Here is a 17,625-nt window from a genome sequence, read left to right on the forward strand (position 1 = left end):
GGCATGTGGGATCTTCCCGGACCAGGGTATGAACCCGTGTCCCCTGCATCGGCAGGCGGACTCTCAACCACTGCGCCACCAGGGAAGCCCAGGTCTACTTTTTTCAGTTCCTCAAACACCTTCTCCCTCCTGCCACAGGGCTTGGCACATGCTGTTCCCTCTGCCTGCCAGCCTCTCCCACCACCCTCTTTACCTCGTGACATCTGCTTCCCTTCCAGCTCTCAGTTCACCTGTCACTTCTCTGGAACCCTGCCTGGTCCCCAGGCGAGGCCAGGTCATCCTGTCTGGCAGCCTCATCTTACTGGTTACCACTCACAGCACTCCTCAAGTTATCTTTGTACGCTTGTGGGTGTGATTATTGGATTGTCAGTCTCCATCTTAGACTAAACTCTGTGAAAGGAGGACCATATTTGGTTTTGCTCATCATGACTCCCCAGCGTTCAGCACGGCATCTAGCACTTACAGGTCCTGGATGAGTGATGAACGAATGAATAAACACATGCATGAATGATGAGAGAAACTGCACATATTCACTATGACTGGGGCATAGGCTACAAGAGGCTAGTGATAAGGTAAGGGCCTGGTTATGCCTTATGTACCCTATAAAGAGTGTGAGTGGAGGGTTGTTGAAAGGTCTTAAATAAGATGATGCAATGACCAGATTTGGGCAGCTACAGTGTGGAGAACAGACGGGAGGAGGACAAGGCCAAAGGCAGGGAGAGGTCAGGAGGCTGCACGGAGTCAAAGAGAGAGATAATGGTGGTATGAACTAAGACGATAGCCCAGGTCACCATGACGCTTGGCTGGGGAGCATTCCCTGTCCCCATGAGGATGTGGCACCCAACCAGCGCTCCTCCTGGGGCCTTAGACACACCCGCCAGGAAAACCTACCTGCTGGACTTTGCTGAAAGGTAGATGGCTGGAAATGTGGGGCACAGTTTTCAGATGGAGACTGTGCAAAGCAGCCATGGACCAGGGGCCACCAGTGTGCTCGAAGAGACTTTGTTTATCCTGTGTCTTGGCTTCTTGCGAAAGCATTAGTAGACAAGGGATCCACACAAAAGAGTGCATACAGTAAACAAGGGCAGTATAATCAAATCTGTTTTCCTCCTGAACTGAAATCCCAGACCACCTTGCCAAATGAGGCCAGTTAAAGTAAATATAATAAATGTTTTTTCCAAACAGACGCACTCCTGAAACACAGCAAGGAGATGGAAAGATATGCTGACCAAGCAGGTTAATGGGGGTGAATTAAACATAGCAGAAACAGACCATCTGGCACAGAGCCTTTACAGAGAGCTGGAGACATTCACAAAAATTAAGCTAAACAAAAAAAACCTGCAGTGATACAGGAGGGAACAGCCCATCTCTGCTAGGCGCAGCCCATCTCTGCTCAGAGCCGCAGGCTGCTCTGGCAATTAGCAATTTTACAAAGATGATGACTAGTTGTTTGGATGGAGGACACACTTTAAAATCATGAGATATAGAGAAGAACTCAGTCACATCCTACTAATAATCATCCTATTATTTCCCATTACCGGTGGGGAGGGGTGGCGGGGAAGAAGATTCTACATCCATTTGATCATCTCTGTTATTCCAGGCACCTTCACATAGTTTTAGCTTATTTAATCTTCACAACAACAACTCATGAGGGACAGGAGAAATAAAATACTGCCTGCTGTATCAGTAAACAAAGGATGTCACAGCCATCAGCCATCACATTACAGGTGCCCCAGTCAGCATCTCCATTTTACGGATGAGGAAATTGAGACTCAGGGATTTCGGAAACTTGCCCGAGTTCACAAAGCTAGAAAGGGGGCTGTGACTCAAAGGCAGTTCTGAATCCTAGTCAAAAGTCCCCATCCGGGCTTCCCTGGTGGTGCAGTGGTTGAGAGTCTGTCTGCCAATGTAGGGCACACGGGTTCGTGCCCCGGTCCGGGAAGATCCCACATGCCGCGGAGCGGCTGGGCCCGTGAGCCATGGCCGATGAGCCTGCGCGTCCGGAGCCTGTGCTCCGCAACGGGAGAGGCCACAACAGTGAGAGGCCCGCGTACCGCAAAAAAAAAAAAAAAAAAAAAAAAAAGTCCCCATCCCTTTTCATGGCTGCTCCTACTAAAGAAGTAACATGGAAGGAACAGTCAAATCTTGCAAACTTACAAGGAATGGAAAGGTTATTAGTAAGGAGTGAGCTCAGATAGGTTGATTTTTTTTATTTGAATTGGGCTTACGAAATAAAATTATAAATATATATTACACATAATTATCCCAGGGAGCTCACTGCTGGGAAGATTTATAAAGGCAAATAGCCTTATGTGAGTTAAAAAGGGATTATAGGAATGTAAGGAAATCAAGTATATCTGTACTTGCTGAGATGCAGATTACAAGGATTGCTGGCACTCTTGCTGTGGTAGCTGGGGAAAAAGAAGGAAGGACCTGGAAGGAAGGAAGGCAAAAAGAGCGAGAAGTTTGATCCCAGCTCTAAATACTTGTGTTTTCTCCCTCACTCTCCAACTGGGATGCTAAAGAGGAGACTTTTTTCAGCTTCCGAGACTTGTTTTTGTTTTGGGGGGTTTTGTTTGTTTGTTTTTAGTTCCAAACAAGTTATTTGCTTGTATATAAAAAACAAGACCCTGGACTCCGTGGGAAGGGCATTCCAGGCTCATCTGAAGCAATTCCTCCCTGGCCAGAAAGAGTATGAAGGACTAGAAGGACTAGAAACTTCAGCTGTCCCCACCCTCCTTATCCCCAGTCAAAAATAATTGCAGCCCTAACAGAAGGTACCATTCTCTCTTGTCTTCAGTTTTATTTGAATGCTTGGTTCTGCGGGACATGTTAAGAGCTGGGACTCTAGACTCTGTATCTAGGCCCGGTTACTCACTGTGTGATTTGGAGCCTTTCTAAGCCTCTGTTTCATCATTGGTAAAAGGGGAATAATGCCACTTACCTCATAGTGTTTGAGGGGGCTTTAATGAGATCAGGTATCGAAGGAGTTTAAGACCATTCTTCTAACATAGCAAAGTACTCAATACGTGGATGATGGTGGTGATGATCGGGGGGCAAGGAGGTGGGGGAGAGGAGGAGGAATAAGGAGGCAGAGGAGGAGGTCTGTGAGCTAACGGATGGTTTGGGACGATCCCCTGTAATAAGTGTGGCACAGAGTGGAGACCCTGCTGCTCAAAGTGGGGTCTAGCGGCAAGGGCATCACCCCAGGAGATGTCAGAGCCCTCTCCCCCTAGACCTGTGGAATCAGAGCCTGCATTTTACAAGCCCCTCGGGGGATTTGTGTGCACATTAATGGTCAAAAAGCACTCACTTAGAGCATGGTTTCTGAAGTCACCCACTCAGCCTTGAGACCAACTTCACTGATGTGCATCTTTGGGCAAATTTCTTCAATTTCTGTGCTTCCGCTTCCTGGTCTGAAGGACATCATGTCTACCTCATAGGTTGTTGGGAGGATTCAATGAACTCATATATATTTATATATCTGAGCACTGGTACATAGAAAACCTTCAATAGCCATTTGACCTTTTATTGTTTTTAATTCCTTCAAAACTCAGACTGGATCTCTGGCCACCTGGCCTCTCCCAGGCAGAAGTTCACATACCCTTTATTCTCACAGCCAGCTGACTCCAAGTCCTTCAAGTCCTACGGCATCTGTACTGGATACTCCTTGCAGAAGCCCTTGTCTCTGCAGCCACCACTTACCCCTTTGCTGTGGAATGCAAGCCCTTCCTGACTCTGGGGCTCAGAGTCACACGGCGGGCTCACAGCACCCCCCTGCATCCTCCATCATATACCTCCCCCTTTGCAACACAGAGACCAGGCTGGGGCACAGAATACCAAACATTTCTTTTCCATTATTCTCTCTAGGCAATGCCCAGCAAACTCCCTCTGGAGTGTGAATTTGTTTCTCAACAACAGACTCGGTGTCTGCAATGATTTTTTTCTCTGCTCTGGTGGCTTCTGCGTCCTTAATGATAAGTCTTTTTTTAGGCTCAGCCTCTCAGCCTGGACCATATCTGCTTGGCCTGTGAACCATACCTGGAGTCCCAAAGGGGTCCCCGAGTGTTATGTATCTTACAGGCTCACCAAGGTCCCTCTAGGTTAGAACCAGAAGCATGTACCAGGGACTGGCACCATCACTGTTTTCTGAGTAGCAGTGAAAAACCATAAACCATACAGAAAACTCCTAGTGGAGGGAGAGGGAGAGGGGGAGGAAGGGAGGAAGGGAGGGAGGAGGAAAGGAAGGAAATTTTCATTCTTTGACTGGAATTTGATTAAAAAAACAAAAAACAAACAAAATACCAAAACCCTGCCTGTGACCAATGCAAATTATAAATACTGCTCTAGTCTCTGTCTGAGGGGACTCCACTAACCTGTCATCAGAAAAGCCTGTGGCTTCGGTGTTTCGTGAACAGGGGAAAGGGGTTCGTCTTCAGTCATCTACAGTCTCTTGCCTGGTCCTCCCTCAGGAACAGGAGCCCAAACTTGAGGACCCCTGTGGTCAGGAGAAGGGCAAAAGGAACTGGCCCGTATGGCCACGGGAGCACTGGGCTCTAACCCCGCTCCGGGGCCCGGTCATCACGTCCCTCACCCACTCGATGGGGCACCCCCTACACACCTCTTGATGATGCTTCCCAACCAGCTGCCTCTCTGCACTGCGACTACCCGGATCTCCAGTCAACAAGGTGCTAATCAGAAAAATCATCACCAGGGCTTAGGAAGCCCAGAGGCTTGAAGATTCCTACAGACTTCATGGTGCAACAATGGATCGCAAGAAAACAAAGACCTGCAGCCAGCCACACACGACACCCCCCACACACACACTCTCTCTCTCTCACACACACACACACACACACTTGCACAAGGCTGATGTGTGCAAGCATGCCCCAGTCAGGCCCTGTGAATTGCCGCCTTCCAGGCCTCTGGTTGCTGGGGACAGGAAACCGAGGCCTCTACCAAATCCCTCACTGTCTCCTTGGGGCTCAAATGGAGATCTCGTGGTGAGAAGGTGGGCTCCGCGAGGTGCTTGTCCACAGGAAGATTTTCCATGAAGAAATCCGAGACCCCCAGAGGAGTCAAGCTAGCAAATCAGCGCTGACCGAGGCACTTGACGTTCACTTCACCCTGTCTGCACTCCCTGACATGCCAGGGCACAAGCCCCAGACCGAGTGCCAGACCTTCAATGCCCTGCAGGCTCCTCTGAGAAGGAGGAGTCAGGCAATGGGCCCGGGGCCTGGGCCAGATGGTGCTCATCCTGCTTTGGGCGAAGTCACAGTGACCCCAAGTGGTCACTTTGGTAAGGCACCCTCTGAGCACAGCGCCACCTTCCAGGGGCTGCAGAGACCCAAGCAGAAGAGAGGAGATAAGGGGCGGAGGCTTCCACACCGCCCTCCTCCTCACAGCTGGCATGTAAGGGCATCTGTCCCCTTATTTGCATTAAAGGGCTGGTGCAAGGGAACCAAGAGTAAAGCCAGGTGGGAATGTTTCCGTTTCTGCTTTGACTTCTTCAGCAGCGAATGCTTGTTTACAGTAAAGACCCAGACATGGGATGTGCCTGTAGGACAGGGGGTGAAGACCCATGTTCCTCATTAACCCCACTGGCAACAAGAAAGTTGCATCTGAGAACAGTGCTTGGTGTTATGATTTTCTTTTTAAATATAAGTTTGTAGAACCAGTCCCTTCCTTAAAGTCAGCATAGAGTCTTCTCTTGATGCTCAAACATCATCCACACCCAAAAAGCGGGGAGATGTCCTCCAAAGCCTGACTCATGCGGGGAACCTTGGAGAAGCATCTGCCATTCCCCAAGAATGTCAGAATGCGGAGCCTGGGAGCTTACATCTCAGTACGTTGAAAAGTAGTTTGTTGCCTATCTGGTATGATTTTAGGGGTTCCCAGAAGATCCTCTGTCTCCAAATACCTCCCCATCTATGAAATACCTGGTACCCAAATTCCCTGCTGGAAATTTCCCTATGAGGGGCCCTACATTAGGTCCCTGGTTTTCATGAGTTCTTTTACCAGATATACCTTTGCATATGTTATTCCCTCAGCCTGCCCTTTCCCCAACCAAATGTCCCCTGATCCTTCAAAATCCAGCTCAGATATTCTCTCATAGAAGTCTTCCCAACACCACCCTTGCCCCCACCATGCTGCTTCTATGCATCATATATTTTTTTCACTATACTACACACTGAATTAAAATATTAAAAAAATCAAATCCCTTGACCCAAAGACCTAAGAGTCTACTGAGGAGACCAGCAAGAAAACTAACAATAACAACATAATAGCATGATTGTGATAAAAACTAAGAGACTGACTGCAAGCTCCTTGGGGACAGGGTCATCAGTTTGCCCCTCCCTTTGAAGGCAGATGTCCTTCAAATGCACTGGAGCAGCGGTCCCCAACCTTTTTGGCACCAGGGACCAGTTTCGTGGAAGGCAATTTTTCCAAGGACGGGGGGTGGGTGGGGGGGATGGTTCAGGCAGTAATGCGAGCAATGGGGAGAGATAGGGAGACGCAGATGATGCTTCGCTGGCTCGCCCGCCGCTCACCTCCTGCTGTGCGGCCCAGTTCCTAACAGGCCGCGGACCGGTAGGGGTCTGCAGCCCAGGGGTTGGGGACCCCTGCACTAGAGACAACCAAATCCCCAACCCCAGTTTGGTAGACTTGCACTTCACAGATATTCTGGAGATGAGTCCAGGGATTCAGAGACGGAAAGGGTCCATCTTTCTGCCTGGCCATCTGAACCTAATCAAGCCTGCAGACCCCAGGTGTCTTATTCATGTTTCTGCTGGCAAGACACAGCAATCTCAGTTTCCTGGGCCTCCTTCTCCCACTGTCTTCCTGCTAGCAGCAGGAAGCGTGAAGAATAGGTTTCCTAACAGAGGGAAGTGAGTCATCCTGTCTTTGTCACCCACCCACAGTCCTTGCAGTGCAGGGAGAATCTGCTAGTTCCTCTTGCTCTCTAGCTCTAATTAATCTCTTCCCGCTCACTAGGTCCCATCCTGCCGATCAGAAAATTCCACACCTCTGTCGTCCCTCAACCTTTCCTAACCTTGGCTAGCTTTCCAGGTTCAAGTCCCTTCTCTAGAAAGCCTTCTCTGGCTACTCCAGCCCATGCTGATCTCATCCTCACTCTGAAATGGTTTTCTTAGTTAGCAGCCCATGGTGTAGTGCCAAATCACCTTCAAATTCCAACGTGCTTACTCCACTCCCCTCTGCTAGCCTGTAAGACTCTTAGGGACAGGGATCATGCTATGATGGGTCAGAAGGAACAATGAACCTGGGTTCTAAACCCTGTTTTATTGTATATTATCTTTGTGACCTTGGTCAAGAAATGGACTTCTCTGATCCTCTGTTTACCCATGAGTACGGCCCTCCTGGCAGAGCTGCAGGGGAAAACGAGGTAACAGGTATGAATCGCTAAGAGACTAAAGTTAATAATAGACCTCCTGGCCACCAGACACTTAAAATTCTCTTTTGATTTTTATCCTTCCTTTCTTCCCTCTCTTTTTTATTCATTATTCTTCTAGATTACTGCATGCAGCTCATTGCTTGGCATATTATGGGTGCTCAGTAAGTAATTAATTTCCTTCTTCAGTACAGATTTCTTTTTATCTCATTAAGGACAAGGGTGATTCCATTCAGCTCACCCTGGTATCCCCAGTATACAGCCCTGTGCCTGGCACAAAGGGCACTCTCAGTAATGTTTGTTGAGTGAATGAACTGTGTGCTTTGGGAATTCAAAGAAGAATGGATATGCCATGAAAGAGTTGAGAAAAGCATCACCCTCTAAGCTGAACAAAGGAAGTTTTATAAGGGATGCAGAGTGGTGGTTTCCTATGAGATGAATTTTCTAAGCTATTGTTAAGAAAGGGAACAGAGCCATTCATATGCTACTACTTGCAGGAGCTGGATGGAAAGATAAAGTGAGCATTGGTAGAGAGCAAGGGGTCTTTAAAAAGTGAGAAATCCCTAGGAGTCCTCCAAGTGCTGATATATAAGTGTACTGGGTATGCCTCAGATACGCATTTTCTTTTCCAGCAGAGGTGTACTTTACCTGCTGGCAAAGAGCAACAATTCACTTGTAGCACAGGAAGAAAGCTGCTGAAAATCAAAGGAAGCGGCAGGCAGGAACCTATAAGCAAGTCTCACTTCCACATCACCTAGACAGAAAGCCTGGGAAGAGAGTCCTTTAAATTCTACTCTGCACTTTTCTGGGAGAAGATGATTCTGTTGTAAATTATTGAACATTTCATTTAAGCTTCATAAATAAGAAACTTGGATGAAAACGTTACATGGTAGATCCGTTTGGCAACATGTAATTTCTGTCTTCCTCCCTCGATCTGTCACCCTTCATCTACGTCGGAGAATTTCTACTTCATCATAGGCAATTGAAGGTCTCAATCAGTTGTCTGAGAAAAGCAGTTTATGTCCCAAAGGTAATCTAATTTCTCCAACCAAGGATGTACCTGGGACTCGCTGAACATACTGACAGATATAAATGTGTTCTGTGAATGGATCTGGGGTTGCAATTACCCAACTCATTCTAGTGATAGGTACTCGGCCCAGCCAGGGGCCAGCTCCTCACTGACACCGGGACTCCCTAAATCACTGGTTTCATCAGAACCAACAGGCTAAGCTTCAGCAAACTGCCAAGAAGTGTGCCGAGGACCAACCTGTACCTTCCTGGGGCTCACCAAAAAACAGCTCAAAATCCTGGAATAGTTCTCTGAGCAAGGTAATAATACTATGAGCTACTATCACAATGGGTCAGGCACTGTTCTTCACACACATTGGTTCACTTAATCCTCACAATGACCCTCTGAGACAGATACTATTATTCTTCCCATTCTACAGAAATTGAAGCTCAAAGATGTGATGTAATCAGTTACACGTGTAGAAAGTGGCAGAGCCTGAATATTAATGTAAGTACGGCAGACCTCAAAGTCAAAGTTTACCTCCACCAGTATTGACACCTTAGAGAAAGAAAGAACTAAAGGTTAGGAAATGAATGGAGCTGGTTTGAGAAGGGGAAAAGAGGGCTGATTCTAACATATTCTGTCCAGAGAGCCTGGTCAGTAAGGCCTGGTAGGTTCTGCCGTACTGGAGCACGAGGGATTCACCGCACAGGCTGTACTGAAAGCCACAATGAGGAGGGAGTGCAGAACCCTCTGGCTCCCAGGCAGCATTCACCTTCCTTAATCCAAGCTGCTGTTAAGGAAAGGTTGTTCAATGCATTTCCTGTCAAAATCATTCCTATCAGGGCTTCCCTGGTGGCGCAATGGTTGAGAGTCCGCCTGCCGATGCAGGGGACACGGGTTCGTGCCCCGGTCCGGGAAGATCCCACATGCCGTGGAGCGGCTGGGCCCGTGAGCCATGGCCGCTGAGCCTGCGCGTCCAGAGCCTGTGTTCCGCAATGGGAGAGGCCACAACAGTGAGAGGCCCGCGTATCGAAAAAAAAAAAAAAATCATTCCTATTACCTCAGGGCTCCTGGGGAAGTCACAGCTGCTCCCGGGAGGGGATGAAATGAAGGGAAGGATAAGGCATTCAGTCCTAAAAGCCCTGAACCCTGAGGCCAGAAGCCTGAGGATCATCTCCAGCTGGTCACAGACTTACGCTCTGCCATTGTTTCTTTTTATAAAGAAATAACTACTAATTTGAATAGTGTCCCCCCCACCTCCAACCCCCTCCCCCCAAAAATCCATTTCCACCTGAAACCTGTGAAATGTGACCTTATTCGGAAAGAGGATCTTTACAGATGAAATCAAGTTAAGATGAGGGTGGGCCCTAAATACAATGTGACCAGTGTCTTCAAAAGATTAGGAGAAGACACAGATACACAGGGAGAATGCCATGTGTTATGGACTAAACGTTTGTGTCCCTGCCCGCAAATTCGTATATTGTAATCCTCATTCCCAATGTGAAATGGGGGCCTATGGGAGGTGACTAGGTCATGAGGGTGGAGCCCTCATAAATGGGACTAGTGACCTTATAAAAGAGACCTCAGAGAGTTTTCTTGCTCCTTCATTGTATGAGAACACAGTGAGAAGATGGTCTATGAACCAGGAAGCTGGGGCTCAACAGACATCAAGTCTGCTGGTGCCTTGATCTTGAACTTCTCAGCCTCCAGAACTGTGGGGAACAAATATTTATTGTTTAAGTTGCCTGGCCTATAGCAGCCCAAACAGACTAAGACACCACGTATCAACAGAGGAGAGGCAGAGACTGGAGTGATGCAGCTGTAAGCCAAGAAATACCAAGGATTGCCAGCAACTACCAGAAGCTAGGAAGAGGCAAGGAAAGATTCCCCCCATAAAGTCTTTGGAAGGAGCACGGGCTTACCAACACCTTGATTTTGGCCCTCTAGACACCAGAACTGTGAGAGAATACATTTCTGTTGTTTTAAGCCACCCAGCTTGTCATCCTTTGTCATGGCAGCCACAGGAAATTAATGCAGATGGTGAAAAGGATCCCCAACCCACTTTCCTCACAAGGTTGTGAGGAAACAACAGTCAAAATACAGTCAGGTATTTTGAAAAGAACAAATGTTATATAAATGCAGAACAGCATGATCATAGGGCCTTGGTTCGGTGGAGCCCACAAAGGGCCCCAAAAAGAGCCTCCCAGAGGGACTCAGGCGGACAATGAGGGGCCCTACAGGTGATAATCTGATCTTGTTGCATATTCCTGTAGCTCCAGTCCTAATAAATGAGGGTGAGTTTGATGCGGGTTTGGTACTAGAATAAAGGCCCCCAAAGATGCCCACATTCTACTCCCTGGAACGTGTGACTATGTCATCTTACATGGCAAAAAGGAAAGTACAGATGTAATTAGGTTAAGGATCTTAAGATGGGGAGAACAGCCTGTCCTATCCAGGTGGGGCCAATGTAATTACCAGGGTCCTTATAAGACGGAGGAGAAGATGGGACCATGGAAGCAGAGCTCAGAGAGAAAAACAGATTTGAAAATGTTACACCGCTGACTTTGAAGATGGGTTATGGGGACACAAACCAAGGGATGCAGGCACCCTCTAGAAGCTACAAAAGGCGAAGAAACAAATTCTTTCCTAGAGCTTCCAGAAGGAACACAGCCCTGCTGAACCATTTCAGACTTCAGACCTCCTAAACTATAAAATAATAGATGTGTGTTGTTTTGAGCCACTGGGTTGTGGTAATTTGTTGCAACAGAAATAGGAAATTAATATACCAGTCAAATCAGTTAATCTGAAAATGAATGTGGGAGAGGGTAGGGAGACACCCCAAATAATTCTAGGTCCTTTATATTGAACCCTAATGAATTTCCCCCTGTAGTTGGGCAGTTTTTTTCATTTTCTCCAGCTTCCTCAGGTCCCCCAGAAGTCATCCTAACATTGAATCCACAGCTTTGAGTGCCCTTGGTAGGGAGCCCACAGCAATAGGGCTTCTGCGTGCCCCTACATTAAAGGCCTGACAGCCCTGTGCTCAGCGGGACAGTCCATCCACATTTGCTCCCCAGAAAGGATGCAAACGTCCCCACATGGCCTCAGTCCCTATCTATAAAAGGTACAGCTTGGTCTTCATCCACAATGTTCAACAAATGCTTTAAAGGCTTATGTCCACACAGTCCTTCTCGATTATGCACTCCCCCGATTCACAATGTAAGCAAGAAATCCCTTCACCAGTTGTAGCCAACCTGAGACTCTAAGTACCTCAGGGAGACCTTCCACAGCAGAGCACAGTTCTGAAGGTCACTGACAAGGGCAGCCTCACTGCCCTCCCGAGGAGACCAGCAGCAAGAAGGAAGCTCTGCACTGATCACTTCGTCCTGTTGACTTGGTATGGATTTCCTAAGTGGTGAAATTGGGATTTCCTAATAGGTAAAAATAGGAGTGGATTCGGGAAGGATTAAACACAAGATCTGAACAAGAACCTAAGGTCATTTGCTTCCCTCCATCCAGGCTTCCCCATCCCTGACACACAAGGAATAATGTTTGTTTCTGCATCTACCCACAGATCTAGTGCCTGGCACTGAGTATGGAATTGGAATATCCGCCATCATGAACTCACAGCAAAGCGTACCAGCCACCATGAATGCCAGGACTGGTGAGTAGGAAGATTGCTGTGGAAGGAGACCAGGACAGTCTGCAAGCCTGAGGGGCCACGGAAGCTTAGCCCAGCAAGGACTGGTCAGAAGGCAATGCCCCATAGTGAACAGGTCCCTGGGTGATGATTATCAGTCAAAGAACACCATCTACCGGCAGCTTTTTGATTCCCTGTGCCTACTCTCTGACATCTGACGTGCAGGATGGACTCCCACCCTCTCCCCACAGATCTGCACGTGGTCCCCCACAGTCTGAAGGGCTGCCCACAGCTGTGGAGAGCAGAGGTGGAAAACCCCAAATAAGTGGGAGTTGTAGCAAGTCATATTCCCTTCTAGATCACCCTACAGCAGGCAGAATGTGGTACTCCTCACCGTGTAGGACAGAAGCCCTCAGAAAAGCCACAGGCTGAAGGTCTAGACATGGAAACAACCCATTCAATCTAAGGGCAATGGAGAAGTCCACTGAGACCCAGCAGTTTTGCTTCCAAATCCTGGGCAAATTCCAAAGTCACTTTAGTGACTTAAGTACAAGCAGCCTGGGCTGGGCTGGGGATTTTGAACCCATCCCTGTCCCAAGGTTGTCCAGCATAGACCACCTCTCTAGAGAACCACATGGACATGGGTCCCCAGGAGTCCTCAGATCTTGTTGCCTGCACAACCATGGCCAGGTCAGTCAAAATGGCACCAGGAACAGAGGTAGCTACAGTTGCCAGGAACGGCATATCCCTACTTGATGGTGGTACCTGTTTTGCCCTGGTTGGTTTACTGAGAAAGGCTGGGAGAAAATGATTACGGAGAGCTTTAAAATCAGCAGCCAGCTTTGTCCCAGAGGTGGGTGTATTCCAGTGGTGTTAGAGTTACTAATGCCTTCCTGCAGATTGTTCATCTATATGCCAAGCCCCCAGCCATCTTTCAAAGGAAAGGTGCTTAACAAAGTGTGAGATAAGTGTCAGCAATGACAAGCCAATGTTCATGGTCAGCAGACTCACTGATAGCTTAGAAATCCACAGGGGGTCCAATTCCAATAAATACTGGCCCTCGTGTGGAACTTATGTAAAATAGGCCACTTATGTTGATCCACAGAACTTGACAGTCCTCGAGACCTCATGGTGACAGCCTCCTCAGAAACCTCCATCTCCCTCATCTGGACCAAGGCCAGTGGCCCCATTGACCACTACCGAATTACATTCACCCCATCCTCTGGGATCGCCTCTGAAGTCACTGTGCCCAAGGACAGGACCTCGTACACACTGACAGATCTAGAGCCCGGGGCAGAGTACATCATTTCAATCACAGCTGAGAGGGGTCGGCAGCAGAGCTTGGAGTCCACGGTGGATGCCTTCACAGGTACCAGGACAGCAGAAATCTCGGCTGGGTTCAGGGATCAACGGATCTTAGTGTGAGAAGGTCATCTAGGCAACCCACTCTTCCAATGCCCCATATCCTTTAGAGAAAGGAAGAATGTAGGTAGAGAAAGAAGAGATAGAGGAGAAACTAATAAATACCTCAAGAGGGAATGGTTGGAGGTAAAGGGGGTGATGAACAAGGCTACCTGCATGCCTGAAATTTTGTATCTGGTTTCCTATAGGCTGCACATAGTGGTTGATCCTGTTCATAATTCCCTGCCTGCACAAAATCAGTGGGCATTCTGAGGATCCATGGGATCATGTTAAATTCCTTCCAGGATAGAGGTTTTAAATCCTAGATCAGTTTTATGAATAACTCAGAGGTAATGCTGGTTTTATACTGCTGAGGGCATTCATTTTTCAGTATATGGCTTAGAGAAAGGAGAGTAGACAGGACAGGAGAGTGAGGATGTGGAAGCTCTGGGTCAACAGGTGAAGGTGTAGTCCTTTTCTGCGAGGAAAGGGGGATCTCTTCAGTCAGATGCCTCTTTTATCCCAGTGGCCCCACAACCTCATGTGGATTTCAGAACCATCCATGTCCTCTGCTTTGCAGGGTTCCGCCCCATCTCCCATTTGCACTTTTCTCACGTGACCTCCTCCAGTGTGAACATCACCTGGAGTGACCCATCCCCTCCAGCAGACAGACTCATTCTGAACTACAGCCCCCGGGATGAAGAGGAAGAGATGATGGAGGTCTCTCTGGATGCCACCAAGAGGCATGCTGTCCTGATGGGCCTTCAGCCAGCCACCGAGTACATTGTGAACTTGGTGGCAGTCCATGGCACAGTGACCTCTGAGCCCATCATGGGCTCCATCACCACAGGTGAGGCTGGAGGACTTGGCAGCAGGTGGTGAGGGGGGTTCCCACAGTAGCCTTCAACGAGTCAATGAAATGTACAAGGAGAAACACCCAAGGAGTAAGAGACCACCTCATTTATCAAGAGAGCATCTATGAGTCGTTCTGAAACAGCCACCTCTTCCAGGGCCGCACAAAATGTATAAGATGGGAAACTTCCATTTAGAAGGTAGGATGGATTCAATGTCTTGAGGAGGCCAGGCCTTTATTGCATTGGTCCAGATGTCTTCCCACTACCAACTTAGGAGAAAGCCCTGGAGAGAGCTAGTCTCCAAGAGGAAACCCTTCTACAGTGAGGAGACATCTGTTCCTATTCTGGTGTGCCATCTCTTGACTGCCCAGTAAGTTCACTGATGTGAATGATGCTTCCTCAGGATCATATGCGACTAGCATGCAACCATACAGGGACCTGGTACTCTGAGAATGGGGTGATCTGCATGTTGTTTGGAAAACACAGGTACTCTCAGCTGAATTGGATCACTTGTATCTCATCCTTCTCATATATAATCACAAATATGAGTGTGCATGTGGGTGAGGACATGTGTGTTTGGGTGGTTCCTTACATACTTACAAGAATTCATAAACTGAACAAGTGGATTAAACACTCAGCTGGTTTTGACCCTGCAATCTTCCAGTAGTCAAAAAAACAAAGTATATAGTATAAATAAAATAAAATTTAGGGAAGTGGATTTGTTCTGGACTTGTGCTCTGAAATCCCTCTACAGTCAAGAGCAGTTTTTCCAAATTGAACAAAAGGCGGCTGCTTAACAGAGATAGAGAGAGAGTTGGGTTTGTCCAAGAGAAGGTGCCCCAGAGAGGATGACCATTACTCCCAGTTCAAAATAAAACATACAAACTTAAAGGAAATTTCCCAGTTGGCCTACAGATAGGTAATAGTTGCTGCACAGGCACAGACCTTGACAGCTTGACTTCATGTTGTTAAAATATTCTCCAGGAGCATGATGCTGGCCACTCCTATGAGGTTTCAAGTGAGACTTCAGCCTGATCACGGTTTTAAGGTTGTCCTAGCATAAAGTAAGGTCTTGTCTGCCTCTGGGACACGATTAGCTCTTGGTCCACATAAAACCAAAAATAGGAATTTGTTTTTCACACTGTGCTTCCTGTCTTTTTCCCATAACCACCCGGGGCCTTGTAGGAATTGATCCCCCCAAAGACATCACAATCAGCAATGTGACCAAGGACTCAGTTATGGTCTCCTGGAGCCCTCCTGTTGCATCTTTTGATTACTACCGAGTATCATATCGGCCAACACAAGGTAATAAGGTTTCTTGGTTTCTCAAAGATGAATGGGATTTGGAGCTGGATGAAGATTGTTATGGGAGAACTAGTGTATCCCAGGGGATATCACCCTCCTGCCTGCAATTTCCTTCCTCTCTGCAGCATGCTGCGTCAGAATGAGAGTGGGTTGATGAGGAGCAGCCCAGGAATCCAGAACTTACCAACTTCTCTCACAAAAGGCTTGATTACATTCACTCAAAAAGCAGGCCCTTCACCAGTAGAGTGAACCATGGTAATCGGTCACCATTATCCAGACAGTGTAGCGAGAAACAAAGAACTCTAAAAGAATCTACCAAGAGCCAGGGTCACATGCACTTTTCTGAGAGAATTAAAGTCCAAGGCTAAACACCCCAGGGGATGCCTAAAGACACCACAGAGCCAGATGGAGCCTTGGAGGGAACCACAGTGACGGTGGTCCTATTACGGCCACTCCAGCCAAGTTATGAGTCAGAAGAAGTTGGCCCAGACCTCACCTGCATCCTAACAGTTCTTGCTGGTGCATATAGAATTGTTAATGAAGTAGAGGGTACAATCACTTCCAGTGAGGGGGTGGGATAATTTTCCAGACTACCCTGTCTCTGGGCTGCATGGACCACTCTTTTCTGCCCTTCCCTCTATACTGCTTTAAGACAAGTTTGTTAGAAAACCACCTAATAAATAGGTGTTTTTTCCTTTGCTCCTGGGATCCTATATAATGAGGGGGTGGGATCAGCATGCAAGGTCTCTTCAAGTTCCAACGTTCCCAGCCTCCCCGTCCCCCAGCTGGGTGCTGAGCCTTGCACCCATATTGGCTTCATGAAAAAAAGAGTGCCACCAGGAGCTCCTGTATTATGAGCTGCGTATATATGGGATCCACTGAACTTGACCTGTGGCTTCTGTTCTTCCTTAGTGGGACGACTGGACAGCTCAGTGGTGCCCAACACAGTGACAGAATTCACCATCAGCAAGCTGTACCCAGCTACCGAATATGAAATCAGCCTCAACAGCGTGCGGGGCAGGGAGGAGAGTGAGCGGATCTGCACTCTTGTGCACACAGGTGGGCATGTCTCCCTATCGTGGGCCAAGTCGGGACCCTGGCTGAGGACCTGCGACCAACAAAAGAGGGAAAGAGTGAAGTTGTCCCGGCTAATGCAGAGGGCACTGACCCTGGAATCTCAGGCTCCTCTCCTAGGTGCTCCTCTGACTCACATTGTTATGTAAAACAGTTTGCAATGTTCTCCCCTTTGACCTCCTCTGTAACACTAGGAGTTTAGAGAGACACCTTCTAAGAGTCTTACTGGTTTAGGTCAGACATTTTCATGGAACTTCCAGTATGAAAAGGAACCTTCCAAAGACTCATGACAGAATGAATTCCAGAACAGACATCTGATTCATCCCGTCTAATTGTTAAAAAGACTCAGACAAGGAAACTTTACCTTAGAGAAAAAACAAAAGGGGTCTGTTATTCCAGTAATGACCCTTGGGGTCATGAAACTCCTCATCCTATGTGACCAGAAACCACCAAGTAGCTGCATTTGTTCTTGCTTTATGCTCAAGGGAGGAGGAAGGAAGTGCTTTTCTGTGGAAAAATGATGGGCCAGAGGACAGGGCTCTGGCAGCAGCTTCCCTGCTCTCCTTCTCTGACCCCTCAGCCAGCCCATCATGCAACACTAGGAAAGATTTGCTGTAGAAGACACAAGAGGGAACAGCCAAAGTTTCCTGTTGCAACCCCAGACCTAACTCTCCATGAGGCTATCATTCCTGTAGCACACAAGCTGGAAAACATCCAGCTTGCCTCATGAGGAGAACGCCTGCATTTCCTGAGGCTGCTTACTTCCCTCAGAGAATCGTATTTTCTGAATGAAGGCAACTTGGAATTCCTCACTGCTTTTGTAGATACACTCACTAGCCCAGAAAGAATATCCCTATGGCCATGGCCAAAGAAACATTCCTTCAGAAACTCAAACATCTAAAGACACCACAGGATGTTCTAATCTTCCCTA

The 17,625-nt window shown here is 47.8% G+C and overlaps 1 protein-coding gene across 1 annotated transcript in view; it reads left to right on the forward strand.

Annotated features, from left to right (window-relative positions):
- Positions 1 to 17,625, forward strand: part of TNR (tenascin R) — a gene marked incomplete at both ends in the record, with an annotated part of 77,870 nt that overhangs the window by 28,349 nt on the left and 31,896 nt on the right. The window contains 5 exons of the mRNA XM_082614388.1: positions 11,995 to 12,084; positions 13,166 to 13,429; positions 14,042 to 14,311; positions 15,501 to 15,620; positions 16,533 to 16,679. Coding sequence (XP_082470514.1) covers positions 11,995 to 12,084; positions 13,166 to 13,429; positions 14,042 to 14,311; positions 15,501 to 15,620; positions 16,533 to 16,679 — 891 coding nt within the window. The remainder of the gene's footprint in view (positions 1 to 11,994; positions 12,085 to 13,165; positions 13,430 to 14,041; positions 14,312 to 15,500; positions 15,621 to 16,532; positions 16,680 to 17,625) is intronic.

This window comes from Mesoplodon mirus, assembly GCF_964341445.2.
Source record: "Mesoplodon mirus genome assembly, chromosome: 3".
In the NCBI taxonomy this organism is placed as follows: domain Eukaryota; kingdom Metazoa; phylum Chordata; class Mammalia; order Artiodactyla; family Ziphiidae; genus Mesoplodon; species Mesoplodon mirus.